A 19,720-nucleotide genomic window follows, 5' to 3' on the forward strand; every position below is an offset into this window, starting at 1 on the left:
ATGCCTGGGGTGTGCGGGGGATCCTTTCCCCGACTCTTCTCAATCAGCTTTCCTTCTAGACTCCCCCATCCGAAACTCATCCCAGCCTGCCTGCCAGGTGCATGGCTCCAGTCCTGCTCGGAACCCCGCCCCCACCCCATGCCTGCCACTCTCGGGGACCCCCCTCCCCTCAGCTCCTCTTCTCTTTGCCTCTCTCCCATCCAGCCACAGCTGCTGGAGAATAAATTTGGGATGCTGACGCTGAGGTGTTTGGGTGTTTTTCTTCTAAGGGGGTGCGGAGGTGGGACAATGACTGCACACAGAAACAACAGAGAGAATGGAGGGGGCGGGAGGGCGAGGGAAAGCGCCCAGGGCTAGGAGGGAGAAGATACTCCCGGCTTGAGATGGAGAGGGACAGACCCAGAGAGGCCGCAGGGCACGTGTGCCCGGCAGGTGGCAACCCAGTGACAGCATCAGGGAGACCCCGGGCATAGAGAGACTAGCGCGCGTACTCAGCACCGCGCAAGCCCCACAGACACACGGACACGCAGACCCTGGGAAGTCCTGAGCCGGGGAGCCTACCCCTGGGGCACCCGGAGATTTGATCAGAGGGACTGACCCCACGACACACAAACCTAAACGACCAGAACCCGGGAGCTTAAGGATGGGAGACTGAGGCAGCAGGCAGAGGCGCCGTCCGGGCCTCCTTCCCTTGACCCAGTTGCGAGTGGGGGGAGCCGAGCGGAGGGGCGCCTGCAAATGGACTACACATCCCGGCAGACACCGCGGTGGACCCTTCCCCCAAGTGCGACCCCTCGCCGCCAGGGCTGATGGGAAATGTAGTCCCTGGACGGGGCAGGCGGGTCGAGCGGTGTGCCTACGTCTGTGTTTAGAGGGACTGAGCCCCAAAGCTTCGCAGGCCCCCTCGGGGGGCCCCCGGCGTCTCTTCGTCCTTCTAGAGTTTCCGGGACTCCGTCCAGCTGGATACTAGGGCTTCCCTTGTCTCCCCCAGCACGGCCGCGGTGCCCCCACCCAGTGCCCGCGGCCCCCAGCCCCCGCTCCGACCCTCGGCGGGGGCCTGCCCCTTTAAGAGTGGCCCCGCTGACATCACGGCGGGGGGGGCTGGCCCGGCTCCCGGCTCCGCGGCGGCTGCAGGACCCGGCTCCGCTCTGCGCCCGCCTGCTGCTCTGGGGACCCCGGCCCGGGACGCCCCCTCCCGCCTCCTCCCGCCGCCCAGACCCCAGGCTCCGCCCCAGCCCCATCAGGGGACCCCAAGGATTGCCCCGCTGTCTCTCCTCTCAGGGTCCCTGGCTCCGCCTGGCTCAAGGTGCCTGGGTCCCAGCATCTCCGCCCAAGGCCGGCCTCTGAGCGCGCCCTGCGCCTCCCGTCTCCGCCGCCTGGCCTCCCCGCTCGCCGCGCCCCAGAGCCCCTGCGCCGGGAGGCGGGGGTCTGGGACCCGCTCCCCGCCCCTCCTCTCCCTCTCCCCCGCCCCTCTCGGGCATCTCGTGTCCCTCCGTCTGCAGACCGCGGGTCGCAGGCTCGCCCAGCCCGGGCCGGTGCGCCTGGGCCCTGCGCGCTCTCCGCGGGCTTCCCCCGGCCCCCGCCGGCGCTCGGCTCCGTCCCGGCCCGGCCCCCCGCCTCCCCCACTCTCCAGGCCCGCCGCCCGCCCCCCGCACCCCTCCCTCCCGCCCGCCCCCCGCGCCCCTCCCCTCCTCCGCCGCAGCCAATGAGGGGCCGCGGGTCGCAGCTCCCGGCGTCGTCCGCCGAGTGAGGCCGCGGGCGCGGGGGGTGGGGGGTGGGAGGCCCGGAGGGGGCCGGGACGCCGGGCTCCGGGGCGGGGGCGGGGGGCGCGGGCATCGGCGACCCCGGGGGCGGCGGCGGCGGCCGGGGGAAGCCGCGGGGCCGGTCATGCGGCTGCGGGGCCCGCGGCCCGGAGCGTCCGCCCAGCCCTGAGCGAGGTGAGCGCGCGGGGAGGCTCCGGGAAGGGGTGGGGGCTCCCCGCGAGGCGGCTGGGGGGCGCGGGCTGGGGCTGACGGGGGCCCGAGGGGCTCCGGGGGGTGGCATTCCGGCGGCTCGGGAGGCAATGGGGGAAGGAGGGACGTTTGGGCCTCGGGAATCCCGAAGGACGGGGTCCGAGGGTCCGGAGTGGGACAACCCTGCTCGTCGTGTCCGAGGCGCGGAGACCCTGGGCCCCCGGGGGGGCGCGGGCCGGGGCCTCGAGGGAGGCGGTCCTGGCGGAGGGGGAGCGCCTGGCCCGCTACGAGCAGGGTGCGAGTCTGGGAAGGGGCCCCCGGAAAGCGGGGGTACGGCCCCCCCTCTCCCCCGAGGTTGAAAGGAGATGGAGTTTGGACTTGGGCTTGGAGAAGGGGCCCGGGGGATGCGAAGGCTGGGGTCCTGGAGAGGCCGGAGGGAAGGCGCAGAAGGACCTCCGGGCCTGGGGGAGGGTCCCCGCGGGTGGACGGGGCCGGCGGCGAGCGGAGGGCGCGGGCGGGCCTGTGGCGCGAGCGGGACGGGGCTCGGAGGAGGGGCTCCCGAGGGGGAGGGCAGACGGCCCCCGGGCCGGTCCGCGGGGGAGCTGAGGTCAGCCGCCCGGGCCCAGGCAGCCGGGAGACTGGGTTTTAATGTTGCGTCCGAGCTGGGCCGACCCAGAGAGGAGCTGGCAGCTGGCGGTCAAGCCCATGGGACGGGGGATGGGAGGGAAGCTGGTCTGAGCGCCGCCAGCCTCCACCCCTGAGCCCTCTGGGAGGCCGGGCCGGTGGGGGCGCGCATGCTGGGGGGAGGGCGGCGGTGAAAGTTGTTTCGGACTCCTTATTGGGGTGGGGCAGAGTGTCAAGGCCACCAGCATTTTGGTTAAAAAAAAAAAAAAGTGGGTCTCAAATCTTGGCTGCATTGTTGGGAGCCATCTGGGGCTCTCGACCTTCCTTGTTAAAAGCTGATGAGGACTCTGGTGTTCAGAGATGTAGAAGTGTCTCGTTGAGACAGGGTGGGGATCCCATGGTGAGCCCCCCAAATCATGGACTTGTGTAGTTTAGGGGGAAAGTCGGTGGTGGTGGTGAGGGTGGTGGACAGAGGGGTGAGGAGCATCCTTGTTGGAACCTCCAGATTCCTGATTGGAATTGGGGGTCCCCCCTGCTATGGGCTGGAGATCTCTTGTTTTGAGGTTGCAGTGTCACGGGGATCAGAGTTGCAGGTTGGCTGTCGAAGAGGGTCTGTAATGAGAAGTCCTGGCATGGGAAGTGGAGTCCAGGATCCCTGGTAGAGAATTCCGGGGTCTTGTGATGGGGGATGAGGGGGATGGGATCCTGGGCTTCCTGATGGGGGTTTTTAGAGTTCAGGGCACTGATCCCCAATGTGGAGGGTCACCCATTTGACTGGGGTGCTCTGGTTAGGGTGCTGAATTTGGGGGGTGGTTCCCAGATCATGGTTTTGACATTCTGGAGTCCCCATCCAAAATTCTGGTTCCTGGTTCCTGGTTCCTGGGTCCCAGTGTTTGGGATCCAGCAGTCTGGGATGGAGTTCCAGCATCCCTGGTTCAGGGGCCTGCCTGGATTTTGGATTGGGGGGAATTAGGGTTCTGGAATCTCAGATTGGGGTACCAAATTGAGGTCAAGACACAGGATCAGAGTTAGAAGGTCAAGGGTCAAGTTCTTGGTGTTAGAATTGTGTGTTAAAGATCAAAATATGAGTCTAATTAGGTGGGGGCCTGTGCTCAAGGTCTTAGGTAGGCCTGAGGTCAAGGGCCTGAGTCTAGGACATGGGATTAGGTCCTTTGTTGGTGACCCACTTGGATTTCTGGTTTCTACTCAGAGACAGAGCCCAAGGGAAAGTAGTGAGACAATGGAGTCAAACTTGGGTGGCTTGGGTTGGGTTTCTACACAGGTCACATTGCTCAGCATCCAGTGTTGAAGTTTCAACACTCAGGGTCCAGAGATCTGGGTCCTGGCTTGGAGTTGAGGTCGTGAGCCCTGTTGAAATTGGTATTCAAGGCTTGTGGCTTGCACCAGGACACAGTCGAGGTTGGGAAGGTGTGCCTGGCCCTAGTGTTGGCATGCCTGGTCACCGTAATCACTTCTGAGTCACAGGACCAGGCTCAGGCTTAGGGATCCTGGTGGAGTCTAGCGTCTATGGTTAAAGTCTCGGGTCGGCGCATAAGGTTCATGTTGGAGGGCTTGGTTCTGGGGTTGAGAGTCTAGAAACTGAATTTCTACCTGAAGTCATGATATTTGGCACCCAGGTCCAGACACGTGGCTGGAGTCAAGTTTCAGTCCCTGGATTAGGGTTGGAAGCCTTATCCTGGGGCTGGGGCTCTGGTGTGTGGTCTCTGATCAGGACCCAGAGCCAGAGCACAGGTGTCAGGTTCGGGAAGGCCAGTTCTAGGGTTGAAGGTCAACAGTTGGTGTCACTGGTTCAAACCCACAGAGGTCAGATTGGAGAGGTTTGGGGATTGGTGTCTCTGGCCCGGGGCCTCTGTCCCAGGTGGGTGCGTGGGGGTGAGTTGTCCAGTGGGTCCCATCAGGCCTCTCCAGGGCAGCTTCTGGTCCTCAGGCCCCGCAGGGCGCCCCCCGCCGCTGACGATGAGTCACTGCAGCAGCCGCGCCCTGACCCTGCTGAGCAGCGTGTTCGGGGCGTGCGGCCTGCTGCTCGTGGGCATCGCCGTGAGCACTGACTACTGGCTGTACATGGAGGAGGGGACGGTGCTGCCGCAGAACCAGACCACGGAGGTCAAGATGGCCCTGCACGCCGGCCTCTGGCGCGTCTGCTTCTTCGCAGGTACGGACCTCGCCTGCCCTCGGCCCAGCGGCCCCTGCCTTGCCTGGGCGGGGCCCAAGGGTCCTTGGTTCCATCTCTTGGATTCCAGAAATCCAGAAACCGATCCTCATTCTGTCCTGGAGAGTCAGAGTCCTACATGGAGACCCAGTTTCTAGCCCTCTACTCCCTGGATCTGGGAGCCCCAGTGCTCACACAATCTCCTGGCGCCTGACCCCTGGGAACCGCAGAGTCTCCCCCTCTGCCCCCTTAGAAGTGGTAATCTAGGCGCAGAGCTTGTCCCCGGGACAGTCCCAGGGCTAAATGAACAGGATAAAAAACCCACGCTGCCCAACGACCACAGAGACCCCCCCTGCGAGAAACCTTGCCACCCACTGCCTCATTGTCTTTAGGGGCCCAGGGGTCGTGCCCAGAGCCCCTCCTCACTTGCGACCCAGGGTTCGAGCCTTGTCCTCCATCCAGGGGCCTGGTCGCTGGGGCAGCGGGCAGCAGGCGCTCCGCGACCTCTGCCCATCTCCCCCCAACTCTCGGTGAGGCCACCCCCAGCCCGGGGCCTCCCCACTGGGCACCGCGCCCCGGGCCGCCCCCGAGCTCAGAAGGCTCTCATCCAGCCCTGCCTTCTTATCACGCCCCCAGGTCGGGAGAAGGGTCGCTGCGTGGCCTCCGAGTATTTCCTTGAACCGGAGATCAACTTGGTGACGGAAAACACGGAGAACATTCTGAGTGAGGGGAAGCTGGGGGCCTAGGCAACGGGCAGGATCAGAGGGCAGGTCCTGGGGGGATGGAGGGACGGGGGGGGGGGGGGACCGGGGGGGGGGGGGCTGCGGAGAAGGCAGAGCGGTTGGGAAGGGGGTGGGGCCGGGTCGAATGGGCGGGGCCTAGGCGGGGTGGGGCCAACAGGGGTGGGGTCAAACCCAAGGAGGTGTGGCCTGAGTGGGGGCCTGGGGTCAGTAGCGGAATTACCAGAAAGGGAAAGAGTCTGTGGAAAGGGGAGAAACCACCTAAAGAGGTAGCGGGACGGTGAAAGCGGAGAGGTCAGGGGAGGGGGGAGGGGTGCCCCAGATTGCCCCTCTCACCCCCGTCTCTCCCCTCCCTCCCTCCCCCAGAGACAGTGCGCACAGCCACCCCCTTCCCCATGGTCAGCCTCTTCCTCGTGTTCACCGCCTTCGTCATCAGCAACATCGGCCACATCCGCCCCCAGAGGACCATTCTGGCCTTCGTTTCTGGAATCTTCTTCATCCTATCAGGTGGGCCCAAGGGAAGGACTTGAGGGCCGGGGGGCTCTTTTAGGTTCCAGGAGCCTGTGGTTCCCTCTTCCACCAAGAAAGTCGCTTCCTTGCTGTGTAATCCTGGAGGCGCTGCAGGACCTCTCTGGGCTCCACTCCTCCTCTGTGAGATGGAGGGAGCAGTGCCCGTCCCGCAGAGTCATAGCGAATGCTTATGAGGTGCTAATTAGGTGCCAGGCTCTGTGCTGATACGCAGGACCCTGTGAGATGAACGCTATTAATAGCCCCATTTCACAGATGTGGAAACAAACACTCAGAGATGAGGTCATTGCTCAGGGCCAGTGAGAGGCAGAGCTGGGGCTCAAACTCATGAATTTTCCCTCCAGAGGCTGTATTTTTAACCACTCCTGATATTTTAGCAAGTAACAGATTGCATGGCTCTTTATTTCCTGTGCAACATTTTATCTGAATTTTCAAACAGAAAAGGCGAAAAATGTTGGACTGAACACCCATGGACCCACTACTTAGAGTCAACCATTACCATATGACTAGACTTGCTTTGTTCTGAATCTGTTCATCTATCTATATTTCTCCCATCCATCAACCTATCTTATTATTATCATTAATTTAAAAATTTTTTGACGAGAGAGAGAGAGAGAGAGAGAGAGATTTGCTGTTCCACTTATCTATGCATCATTGATTGATTCTGTATGTGCCCTGCCTGGGGATCAAACCTGCGACCTTGGTGTATCAGGACGATGCTCTCACCAACCGAGTTGCCCGGCCAGAGCTTTATCTCACTATTTTTTGTGCATTCCAAAGTGAGTTGATGCATCAGTACACTCTACCCTAAATACTGCATTATGCAGGTCATCAGCTAGAATTCAGTATGTGTCTCTATTTCTTTATCTTCTGAGCTATAAATGATCACACATCCTTCTTATAACATCTCTGCCCGGGAGTTATTAGTAGCACTCACCTAATAAAATGGGGGTACTGAGGCCCAGAACTGTGCAGGGAGTTGCCCAAGATTCCAGCATAGGCCGGTGCCTGAGGACTTGAGCGCACTGAGGTGTGGAGTGGAGTCCTTCTGTGTTGCCCTCTTCCAAACTGCAGCTCAGTTTGGTCTGTCCGGCCCCCCTCGTCAGGTCGGCCGCTCAACTCAGCTCTAATACGTTTGACTCCACCCATCTGGTCTACCTGACCCGAATCCATTCTGACTCAATTCTTCATTTCAATTCAAATGAACTCAGCATAATTTAATTAAGCGCTATTCGGGTCCTTTTAATCCAGCTGGTATTTTATGAACAAACCCTGTCGTACATCTCATTTCCCTGGGGCCCCCACTTGGCTCCCCATTTTGTGGTGGCTCTGCAAATAGAGGTGGATTTTTGAACACCCTTCCCCCAGTCTCCTCGCTGCTCCCACCCAGCTCTCTCTAGGCTAAACCTCCCTCAGGCCTCCAACCTGCGCTGACGAGACTTTTCCCAGGGAAACCAGGGTGCAACCTCTGCGCGAACTTGAATCACAGCATGCGGAGCCAGACACTGAGCTAAAATAAGACGCATAGGTTGTCACCATCCCCGAGTGTCAGAGCGAAAGGTCTCATCATTTTTTTCAGATGGAAAAAAATAGTGGCCTAGAGAGAGAGAAAGTGGGGCATGGAGACTTTATTTCATCGACCCAAAACATTAGAAAGAAAATACCATTGTTTGTGTTTCACAGAAATGGAAACGGAAGAGGAGCCGTAGCTAGTCAATGGCAGGGCTGGGTTAGAATTGAGGGTTTTTCTCATCACAAAAGCCACGCGTCTACCAGAGCACCGGTCCCGACTTCCCAAGGTCAAGCTGAGGGTCAGTGATGCTCTCGGGGCTGGAAGTCAGTCTGGCCTCTGATGTAACAACAGAGCAGTCGGAGGGGATTGAGCTCCGCTTTCTGAACTCGTTCCTCGAGTTTGTTTCATATGCACCCGCCGCAAGGTATCCATTGTGTACGTTCAAGGTTGTGGGTGTAGCGGCTGAAGGAACGGGCCGCTGTGAGCCTGGAAAGACGGGTTCAAATCCCAATGCTCCCTGTGTGTGCCACAGCCATCCTCTGTGGAACTGCTGAGTGGACAAGTCTTGGGCAGGGGTCGGCAAGTGTTAGATCGCAAGTATTTCTGACTTTGTGAGCTGTGGAGTTGTAGCAAAGCACCCGGAGGTGAAGCAATGGGCATGGCTGAGCTCTGCTAATACTATTTATGGGCCCTGAATTTTAAATTCAGTGTAATTTTCGTGGGTCATGAAATTTTTTATTTTTACATTTTTAGAATTGAATTTACTGGGGTGACATTTGTAAATTTATATTTTATTTGGGAATAGGTTTCAGGGGTACGAGTCTATAATACATCATCTGTATATTGCAGTGTGTGTTTTCCACCCTGGACAGCAGTCTGGTGATTACCAGAGGGAAAGGTGTGGGTGGGAGGGGCTAGGAAAGGGTAAAGGGGGCAGAAATAGTGATGGAATGAAATTTTTGTGTTCCCTTTCCCCACACCATTAAAAAGTGTAAAAACCACACTTAGCTCACAAACCATACAAACACTCGGTGGCACGAATTGTAGTTTGCTGACGCCTGGTCTAGATCACGGGTGTGAAGGACCAGCCCAGGGCCTGGTCTATAATAGTAGCTGCTCAGCATGTGGTAGTTTTGTTTTTTTAACACGTGGTAGTTTTACACACATAAGTAGGAGGAGTAACAACAACAAGCGTAATAATGAACACTATTGAGTGCCATGGGTTGGGGAATTTGGATGTGCCTTATGCCAATTAGGTTATTTATTTTTCTTCGCCTGGTAAGGCAGACATCACTATTATTGTTCCCGTTTTCCAGCAGAGGAGACAGAAGCAGCCAGAGGTTAAGCTGACCACGGCACATACTGCCCCATACAATCATAAAGACGAAGGCGATTTAGGAGAGGAAAGGATGGAAGCTGTACCAGTATCTCAGATCTTAGAACCACACGGTCGGGTCCAACCACCTCATGTTCCCAATGAGAAGACCAAGACGTAGAGAGGGAGAGAGACAGGAGTAGCCGAGGTCTGGGAAATGGTGGGGTTGGCATTCAGTCCTGGAGAAGGCAATGCAGGCATTAGGGGCAGGAGAGGGACAGGGCCACAGTCGGTATTGGGTATCCCTCGGGACCTGTGTTGGGGTGCACTAGAGGGAGACGGGAAAACCGAGGAGGCTTACGGAGCGGTCCGAGCAGTAACAGATGAGGTTTGAGCTGGGAAGACAAAGGAGGCTGGATGGCTTTGAGATAGAAGAAGGTGACCAGAGAAAGCGATAGAACCAGCTGGCTGACCGGCGTGGTTGGTGAGACAGGTGGGGAGGCTGGAATGGCATTGGTTCCTTTCTTTCCAGGTCATAAGAGGGATGCTTCCCGGGCATGGCCCGTATTAGCCCCTGATCCTCAAGGCGGTGCTCTGCCCAAGCTCATTTATTCACTCATCAGGCACTGACAGGGACATCCTGCAGGCCGGGCCCGGTGCTGGGCACTGGAGACATGCCGAATCCTAGATGAGAGCCCACCTCCTGCAGCCACTCTCGGAACAGCCCCCGGCCGCCACCCGTGGAAGCTGGTCGCAGGCCACTACACTCTCCAGTGCTTTGATGCACTTAGAATATTTCCAAACTCCTCATGCCGGCCTTTCACGGTTTGGCTGCTGCTCAGATCCCTGGCCTCATTTCCTAACCCACTGACACTCTCTCCTTTGCTTATAACTCCAGCTACGCTGGCCTCCTGCTACTCTTTGAAAATGCAAACCTCAGCCTCACCGGGGACTTTTACACTCACTGGCCCTCTGTGCTCGGCAGTCCCTGCCCCCTGATTCTCACAGGGCGGGAATGTCCCCTCTTCCCTGTGTCTCTCTGGCAACAGTGTGCAATGTCGCCCTGCCCCCTCTGCTACCCCATTCCTTGTTTTTTAATTTTTTATTTTATTTGGTTCATCTTCATTATTTTTTAGAGAGAGTTGAAGGGGGGTGGCGGGGAGAAAGAATCACCTTTGATAGGTTGCCTCCCGCACAAAGCCCCGCCTGGGGCCGGGCATCCAAACCTGCAACCCAGGTACGTGCCCTTGACCTGGAATCGAACCTGCGACACTTGGGTGCGCGACAGAATGTAAACCCCGAGCCTCAGGGACCTTTACAAATACCCCCGAGCCTAGATGAGTTGCTGGTGCAAAGTACATGCTGAACTATTTGTGGAGGGAACAGATGATAAGGGCAGGGCAGGGCGCGCTGTCCCAGGGGAGATGCGGTCCCTGACACAGCAGGGTGCTGGGGAGGGTGGGGGTGACCAGGCTTCCAACCGGAGGTGACACCCAAGCGGATGATGCTGGAGGGGGAGGGAGGCTTTCGCCGGAGAAGCGAGAGCGCTGCCTCCTGTGGGACGCAACCCCGGGCGGCGACCCTGGGGCGCGGCGCCGCTCTCCGTGGTGCTGACCCGCGGTCTCGCCCGCGCCCAGTGGAGCTGATTCTCGCCTCCTGCGCGCTGGGAATTTTGGAAGAGATGCAGGGCAGGGGGTGGGGAGAGAGTTGGGTTACAGGGAAAGGGAGGGAGAAAGAGGGGAAGGAGGTTATTTTTGGAGAGCTAGAGTCCCTCTGCAATGGCCAGGGAGGAGAAAAGGGCAAGGAGAACCCGCCTGCTGACGTCGTTTCTGTGCGATGCTCAGCGGCTAAGAGCAAAACTACAGGCCAGGCCTTTGCATCTGTAAGCGCTTGTTTCCTTCTCATCAACCCCTGCTCCTGGCCCTCCTGATGGACAACGTTTGTTTTTCTGGAACCGTAACGTGAAACATGGGACTTGGGGCGAGGCGGGCGTGGTGAGCAGGGTCAGGGCGTCCGGAGCCGGGGGTGGCAGGCTGAGGAGTGAGTATTTTCCTGTGTATAGGAGGGAGCCAAGGGGGAGTTTTGACAACAAAGGATGGACTCCAGTTTGGGAGTTAGAAAGAGCCAGTTTCTAGAGCAGGGAGACGCTGATTTGGGGGCAGGCATGGAGAATTAGCCTTAGCTGGGTCAGTGGGCTTGGGTTCCCAAAGGGGGTTTAGATTTAGGAGAGATTCAGGGAGTAAAATGGGCATGACCTGATGGCTGAGCATTCTTCACACACACACACGTTTTTAATTGATTTCTAGAGAGAGGGGGAGAGAGAGATCTTTAAACAAATTTAAAAAGAATGCCTTTTACAGCTTTCCCCCAGAACCAAGATTTAACCCAGGTTCACACGTAGTATTGGGTTAATGTCTCTTTTAAGCTACACTAGTTCTCCCACTATTTTATTTACAACGCTGACTTTTAAAATGTACTTCATTACAAAAACGTAGAAAGAATAGTATAAAGAAATGCCACGTATCCTTCACTGAGTTTCAACAATTGCCAACATATGGCGATTCCTTTTTTAAGCCACACTGCTGTACCTCCCTTCTACACTTCGCCGCATTATTTTAGAGCCAGTCTCAAGCGTGAAACCGTCTTACCCACCAGCATCTCAGTCTCTCTCTGGGAAATAAGCATCTTGTTATTTAACACAGACATCACGGCACCGTAATCATGCCCAGACTATTAAGAACAGCTGCTTAATATCATTTAATATCTAGTAAGCCTTCAGCATCCCCACCTGCCTCATCAAGGCCTTTTTTACAGTTACTTTGCTATAAACTGGGATCCACGTTCCACTTGTGTGTGCAGTGGATAGATCTCCGAAGCCTCTTTTAGTCTGTAACAGCCCCTCTCCTGCTTTTACCTTGCCATTTATTTGTTGAAGAAAGCTGGCCATTTGTCTTGTAGAATTCCCACGCCCTTGATTTTCCCAGTCGCGTTCCCGTGTCGCGGTTTAATATGTCGACCCAGCCCTGTAGTTTTCTGTGACACGGTTGTTGATCAGGTCTAGGTATAATTAATTAAATTTTTTTTTTCTGCCAAAATACTTTATAGCCCTGGCGGGTGTGGCTCGTGGTTAGAGTGTCGGCCTGCTCACCGCAGGGTTGCAGGTTCAGTCCCGCCCCGTGCTGGGTGCGTGCAGGAGGCAGCCAGTCCGTGCGTCTCTCTCACATCGCTGTTTCTCTCTCTCCCCCTCCCTCACTGCTTCCCGCTCTCTTTAAAAAAACGAATGGAAAAAATATCGGGTGAGGGTTACCAAGCAAAATACTTGCTGGATGGGCGGTGCTGTTCCCGCCCGACAGCACACCCGGAGACGTAGCCGTGCCTGGCTCTCCCTGGTTGGCTCTTACCTTTGTTCTCTTGTGGAGCAGCCCACGCCCTGGATTTGTTTGATCGGTTCCTCGTGGCATCATTTAATTTATTCCTCTTACCTTGTGTTTTCTGTGACCTGGAAGTTATGTCTAGACCAGCTTAGATCGCGGAGGCTCCGGTTAAACATGTTTGGCAGGAAGCTTCGGAGGAGCTGGGCTCGTTATGCCTTTATTGCGGGGAGTAGATCGCGTCGGGGGCACAGAGTCTGAACGCTTGGTAAAGGGGGTGGGCATCGGAGCTCGCCTTTGAAAAGGGACATTGTTCTCCGGACAGTGAATCAATAACCTGCGGGTAACACTTTGGCACCTTGTGGATACTTTTTTTTTTTTTTTTAATTAAAGTTGATGTGCAGTATTATATTAGTTTCAGGTGTACAAGCCTGTGATTAGACATTTATATATCTTCTGAAGTAGTCACCTTGATAACTCTAGTATCCACCTGGCACCATACGAAGTTATTACAATATTATTGACTATCTTCCCTACGCTGTATTTACTTCTAAATCTTAGGGATGCCTATTTAAATTTTTTTATTTTGGAAATAATTTAAACCTACAGGAAAGTTGCAAAAATAATACAGTGGACTCATATATATCCTTCACCTAGACCAAATTTTAACATTTTGGCACATTTGCATCTATCTATCTATCTATCTATCTATCTATCTATCTATCTATCTATCTATCTATCTATCTATCTATCATCTGCCTGCCTATTACCTCTCATCTATCCAGCTTTCTTTCATGTCTGTCACTCATCTCGCTAATCTAATGATTATTTATCTATACCTACATATTAAACTTTATCATCATTGTCTCTCATCCGTTTCCCTCTCCGTTGTATTTGTGTATTAGTATCTGTTCATCACGCATCTATATCATCTGTGTATCCATCTGTGAAACCGTCTGAACGTAAGTTCCAGCACTTCGCCCCTACACGCTTCAGCCCTGCGCCCTCCCTTTCCCAGCCGCAGTGCAACCATCAGTCAGGAGCTCGCCCTTCATGCAGCGCTGGAGCCGACACCCAGTCCATGTTCCGTCCCACCAGCTGTCCCAGTGCGTCTTTCATAGCCTGTCCCCCACCTGATTTGGGATCCAGTCTAAGATCACGCCTCGTATTTCCTTGTCGCCGTGTCTCTTCCGTCTCCTTTAATCTTTCATATAGTTCCTGTGCCTTTCAAAAAATTGTCTTTCGTGTCGACACCTTTTGGAGGGTGCAGCGGTTGTGTTGTACAGTGCCCCAGTTTCCTCGGGAGCGGGTGCAGGTTCCGCACCTCCAGCGGGAAGGCTACGTAAGCGCGGTAGAGGCAGGGTCCCCCGGGAGGCCGCGGTGTGGGTCTGCCTGCCGCTCGTGATGCCGGCCCCTGGTGAAGCTGGTGCCTCGTCAGGCTCCTTTACAATAGGGGAAGTCGACGTTACTACTAAGGTTGCAAAATGGTGTTTTCTAGCTCTGCAAAGAATCCTCTCTTCTTTACTTAGATTTATTTTATCAATATATCAGTATGCATTCACATTTTTAAAAGTTCAGTGTGGCCCTGGCTGGTGTGGCTCTGTGGTCCATGCACCAAAGGGTTGTGGGTTTCATTCGCAGGCACGGGCACATACCTGGGTTGCAGGTTTGATCCCCAGCCCTGGTGTGCAGCCAGCCAGTGTGTCTCTGTGTCTCACATTGTTGTTTCTCCCCCCCATCTCTGTCTCTCTGTCTCTCTGTCTCTCAGCACTTCCTCACCTCGTGGCATGTGTACACTTTTACATCACTTCCCCAGGCTTCGAGTTAGCTATTTCTCCTGGGAGCCCTCACTCCTTATATAGTGAAGGATGATATTAGAGACCAAAATCTGGGTGATAGGCATGCTCGTTGCTGCTGAGGAGACACTGCTTCTGGAATCCTTCAGGACACAAAGCTGGGAAATGACGTATATTTGTAAAATAGCTTAAACTGCACCTGAGCACCTGAGAGTTCTTCCTTGCCTTACCCCATTTTGACTTGTATCTTCATTTCTATTAAAAAAATATATCTTTTATTGATTTCAGAGAGAGGAAGGGAGAGAGAGAAACATCAATGATGAGAGTCATTGATCGGCTGCCTCCTGCAGGCCCCCTGCCGGGGATCCAGCCCGAAACCCCCGGCAGGTGCCCCCGACCAGGAATCGAGCCTCCTTAAGCCATCCTTTGCCCCTGCTGGTCCCTGTGCCTAGAGCAGTATAATGGGGGCTTTTGGACAAGGGCCATTCTTCCAGGAAGCTTTCCTTGGTTTCCCCTGACCCTGACCCTGACCCTGACCCTGCCTGTTGACCAATGGCCATATTTGCCTTCCCCCGTGACATCGTGAGCTCCTGGACACAAATTTGAGGTCAGGGAGAAGGAGGGTGATTCATTTCTGGGATCCCTGCACCCAGCCAAGGCCCAGCACACAAGGGGCTTCCAGAGACAGAAGTTCATCCAGGCCCGAGTAGGGAGGGGAGGGACAGAGCAGCGGTGGGAGGGACAGGGCCGCACGGGGCTGCGGAAAGGGGTCCGCTGCTAACCAGCAAGGGCGCCCCTCTGCTCCCCCAGGCCTCTCCTTGGTGGTGGGCTTGGTTCTCTACATTTCCAGCATCAACGACGAGGTCATGAACAGGCCCAGCAGCTCCGAGCAGTATTTCCACTATCGCTACGGGTGGTCGTTTGCCTTCGCCGCTTCCTCTTTTCTGCTCAAAGAGGTGATGTCTTGGGGCCCATACCAGCGTTTTGAATGGGGAGGGGCCGGGGGGCCGACTCCTGGGTTGGGGGCGTAGGCTCTGGATTAGGAGTGGTGGCCGAGCACCTAGCCTCGGGGTTCTGCGCGAGGGGGCTGGGGACCTGGGCCTGGGATCTGAGTCTCGGGGTACAGTCAGCCAGGCGCCGGCCTCTGGAACCCTGACCCTGCCTCGCCACAGGGGGCTGGCGTGATGTCCGTGTATTTGTTCACCAAGCGCTACGCGGAGGAGGAGATGTACCGGCCGCACCCCGCCTTCTACCGCCCGCGCCTCAGCGACTGCTCGGACTACTCGGGCCAGTTCCTGCAGCCCGAGGCCTGGCGCCGCGGCCGCAGCCCCTCGGACATCTCCAGCGACGTGTCCATCCAGATGACGCAGAACTACCCCCCCGCCATCAAGTACCCCGACCACCTGCACATCTCCACCTCGCCCTGCTGAGGCCCGGGCTCGGGCTCCCTGCCCCTGCTGGGGGGCCCCCCCGCTCCTCGGGGCTCCCTGCCCCTGGAGGACTCCGCTCGCGCTGGGCCCCGCCCCCGCCTCGGCCCCGCCCCCGCCCCGCCATAACTCCTCCCCTCCCAGTAGCCACGCCCCCTCTCCCCGCCGCTCCACGCCATTGGATGGCTCCTCCCCCTCTGTTGCCCGCCCCTTCCCCTAGGCCCCGCCCCTTCCCCTAGGCCCCGCCCCTCTGGGTTCTCCCACGCAGGCCCCCCCTCCCCGGAGCCCCACTGTTGGCCGCCTCCCTGAGGGGCGCTGGGCTGGGGAGTCGGCCGGCAGCCGCCCTGTCTCCCTCCTGCCCCAGTTCTCTCCTGGCCGCTCTCCCCGCCGGACCTTGGGGTCCTTGAGCGCAGTGAGGGGCCTCTGCTGCGCCCCAGCTCCCGGCGGGCTGGGGCCTCAAGGCGTGGGCATGGCTAACCCGGCCTCCCGCACGCTTCTCTGCTCCCCTGGGAGGCCCCCTCCTCCCCGGCGGGGCTCCCCTCGGCCTCCTGAGGGTTGCCGGCCCTTCGGGGCGCTGTCTCCCCGGTGTCCCCGCTTCCCCTCCTTCCTCTCTGCTAGCTGCCGCCTCCCTTCCCGCCCGCTTGTCCGAAACCCTGGGGTGCGCCCAGCGCCGCACCCTGCCCGGCGAGCACGGAGGCCCCAGGGCGAGGGAGCCCCGCGCCGTGTCCACACCCGCGCCCGCCTCTTCCCCCTCGAGGCCCCGTCGGGGGAGGGAGAGACAGTAGCGGGGGCCAACGCCCCCCAAACCTCGAAGTCTTCCATTTTCGGGCAGCCCCCGTCACTGAAGTTCCCCTCCCCCTCTCAGGCCCCCAACTCTGGCCTCTTTCAAGGGTCGGTCCTCCCCCTTGGACAGACTGGGGGTGTCCCAGAAGCTCGCCCCCCCTTACTAGGGGAGGAGGGGCGAGGCCGCACAGCGTCGTACACGGAAGCAGAAAGGCCCCCGGGGTGGGGGGAGGCGGGGAGGGTCGGGGGCTTTTAGTTTGCATCTTAGGGGGGAGGGGGGAGGGGGGACCGCAGCAGTTAACTTGTCTTTACGCAGCGATTTTTAACGAGGCTGGGGGGAGGGGGGCCTTGGGGGGAGGGAGGGGGGGGGGCCTGGCTCTGTTATTTACCGTGTATCATATGTAAATACCAACAGAAACTTCAATAAACTTTATTTCAAACACGTCTCTGCCTGCGCGGGGGCGGGCGTTGGCCAGAGGGCCGGGCCAGGCGTCCGCCCTTGGGTCAGGGCTAAGGTTCGACGGGAGTGAGACTGCTCGGCGCCCGCCATTGTCTACAGCTGCACCTGACCACGCAGTCGGTGGAAAGCGTGCGGGACAGCAGGTGACACGCTCAGGAGCAATAAAACGAACTCCCGCTGTTCCCCGAGCGCCCAGAGGACCGGCCCTCACCGGCCGTTCTCCACGCTCGCTGCTGCGTTTTCTCCCGAAGCCTAAGCGCTGAGCTTATTGGACTCACCAGGGCCCCGGAGGTGAAATGACCGCAGGGGCGGGAGCTGGCAGCACCTCGAGCCTGGAGGGCTCGGTGGGCCCCCCTGGTGTGCGGCTCAGTCGTCCGGCTGAGAAGGAACTGCTGCTATTTGTTGCACACCTGCTGTGAGCCTCACAGGTCCCTCTCCTACGGGATTATCACACACACACAAAAACAGCCTGAACTTTGCATAAACTTGTTCTGGGGGTTAAAGGAAACAACACGGTGCTAGCCCATCCGTTCTTGGCCTTGTCTTTTTTTTTTTTTTAAATCCTCACTGGAGGATATGCTTTTTATTGATGAGAGACAGAGAGAGACAAACATCCATGAGAAACAGCAATCAGCTGCCTTCTGCAGCAGGGATCAAACCTGCACCCTGGGTATGTGCAGTGACCGCGAATCGAACCCAGCACCTTTTGGTGTATGTGATGATGTTCCTACAGACTGACCTACCCTGCCAGTGCTCTTTGCCTTGTCTGATTTGGCCTCCGGGGGAAACTCAGGCCATGCCCACATTTATCAAGTTGAGGTTCAGTGTTAGACGTAGTGCTGGGCACCTGACTGGATTCTCCCTGCCGTCCTGTGAATTAGGCCCCATTTTGCAGATGGAGAAACTGAGACTCAAGGAGGTGAGGTCACCCAGCTGGCAAGATGCAAAGGAGAATTCACACCCAGGTCTGTCTAACCCCAGAGTCTATTCTCTGGGCTGCTACATTTTACTACTAGGAAATCAATGCAAACTCATTTTTTAAAATACATTTTTATTGATTTCAGAGAGAGGAAGGGAGGGAGAAAGAGAGAGAAACATCAATGAAAATCATTGATCGGCTGCTCCTGCACGCCCCCTACTGGGGATGGAGCCCACAACCGAGGCATGTGCCCTGACTGGGAATTGAACCCTGACCTCCTGGTTCATGGGTCAATGCTCAACCACTGAGCCACACCATCTGGGCTGGAGCAAGTCTTAATCTCTGGAGCTTCGGTTTCTTTTTCTGTAACAAGAAGGGGGATGGGCTAGAAGGATTCCAAATCCTTCTGGAACAGGGAGAGGACAGGGGGAGTGGTGTAGCTTCGCAGGAAAGAATTAAGATTCAGCAGGACCAGACTCCCTGGGGAAAACAGTCTGAGTCATTTTCAGTGGTTTCGGGAATTTCTGGTGGTCACGCTCTGGATTTGGGATGGCAAATACTTTCCATTTCATTGTCAAGATGAATCAATTCCCCGAGGCTGCCTGGAGCACAGTGCTGATAAAAATTTTGAACTTCTGCTCAGCTGGGAAGGATGTCCCCATCAATTGATTCTGTCTGCAATCCTGATCGATTGCTGCTGTCTGTCCTCCTGATCGATTGGTGCTGTCTGTCCTGCCAGCAGGATGGGAGGCTGTGTTCCAGTTCTGGAAACTAGCTGATTTTCTCCAGAAGGTAACAACCCAAAGTCTTAACGTTTATCTTCTTTAAAAAAATCAAACTAGGCCCTGCCGGTGTGGCTCAGTGGTTGAGCATTGACCCATGAACCAGGAGGTCAGGGTTCAATTCCTGGTCGGGGCATGTGCCCGGGTTGTGTGCTCAACCCCCAGGGGGCACCATGCGGGAGGCAGCCAATTAATGGCTCATCATTGGTGTTTCTGTCTCTCTCCCTCTCCTTTACCCTCTCTCTGAAAATCAATAAAAAATCTTTAAAAAAATAAGAGAGGTCAGATGTAGGACTGACTTTTCACAGAATTCCTTATAAATAAAGGAACAAGCCCTGGCCCAGTAGCTCAGCCCCTGACCGGGAATCCAACCCGCAACCTGGGCATATGCCTTGACTAGTAATCAAACCTGTGACCTTTTGATGCATAGGATGGTCCCCAGCCAACTGAGCCACACTGGCCAGGGCTAGCTTGATATTTTTAAATGTTTTTATTGACTTCAAGGAGAGAGAGAGATAAACATTGATGTGAAAGCAAAACATTCACTGACTGCCTCCTGCATGCCCCCTACCAGGGATGGAGCCGGCAAGCTGGGCATGTGCCCTGATGGGAAATCCAACCTGCAACCTTTCGGAGCACCTGGCAATGCCCAACCAACTGAGCCACATGGGCCAGGACTGCTTCTGACCTCTCGACATGGGAAATGCCCCCGCCCGAGGTACTACCATCTTCTAACGTATGATTTCAGGGGTGCTCTCTGCACACTGAAGCGCACGTGCCTGTACTTACAGCCGCGCACCGGTGGCCACAGTGCCTGTGTGCGCTGTGTTGGACTCAGTATTTAGCATAATATGCACACGATTCTGTACCTTTCAACTCCGCACGGCCATGTATTTTGGAGATCACTTAGTATCAGTTACATAACTCTGCTTCACTGTTCTTTAAGGCGGCTTCATAACAATACTTTGCATAAATTAGCTGCATAATTTATGGAGTGTTTCCTTTGTACCTTCCACTTGGCACTCAAGTCCTGAGCACTTTACATTCAATAACCCAAGGAGGTCGGTGCTTTTATTGTCATCCCGTTTTATAAGTGAGATCCTGAGGCGCAGAGAGGTTCATTACTCCCTCCTGGTCACACAGCTAGTCAGTGTTCCAGGGAAGGCCTGAGCCCTGGGAGCCCCCGAGCCCGCGCGCTTACCCCGCTCACCCACTCGGCTGCGTGCCTCCGTGCGCTGGAAGCCCCGCAGCTCCATCTGTTCATCACCCTTCGTACAGCGGTTTGCACTGTTTATTTGCAGAACAATACTACACACTGGTGGTTCTCAAAGGGTGGCCCA

At 56.6% G+C, this 19,720-nt stretch overlaps 1 protein-coding gene across 1 annotated transcript; it reads left to right on the top strand.

Annotated features, from left to right (window-relative positions):
* Nucleotides 1-1,869: 1,869 nt before the first annotated feature.
* CACNG7 (calcium voltage-gated channel auxiliary subunit gamma 7) lies at nucleotides 1,870-15,488 on the top strand. Its single transcript, XM_087827336.1, has 6 exons — nucleotides 1,870-1,937; nucleotides 4,525-4,749; nucleotides 5,383-5,469; nucleotides 5,853-5,993; nucleotides 14,820-14,965; nucleotides 15,182-15,488. Exons 2-6 carry the CDS (start codon nucleotides 4,554-4,556, stop codon nucleotides 15,437-15,439), a joined length of 828 nt encoding a protein of 275 aa, XP_087683462.1. The 5' UTR covers nucleotides 1,870-1,937; nucleotides 4,525-4,553; the 3' UTR covers nucleotides 15,440-15,488.
* Nucleotides 15,489-19,720: the final 4,232 nt, after the last annotated feature.

The sequence above is a fragment of the Miniopterus natalensis genome, chromosome 18 (assembly GCF_054644295.1).
Source record: "Miniopterus natalensis isolate mMinNat1 chromosome 18, mMinNat1.hap1, whole genome shotgun sequence".
Taxonomy (NCBI): domain Eukaryota; kingdom Metazoa; phylum Chordata; class Mammalia; order Chiroptera; family Miniopteridae; genus Miniopterus; species Miniopterus natalensis.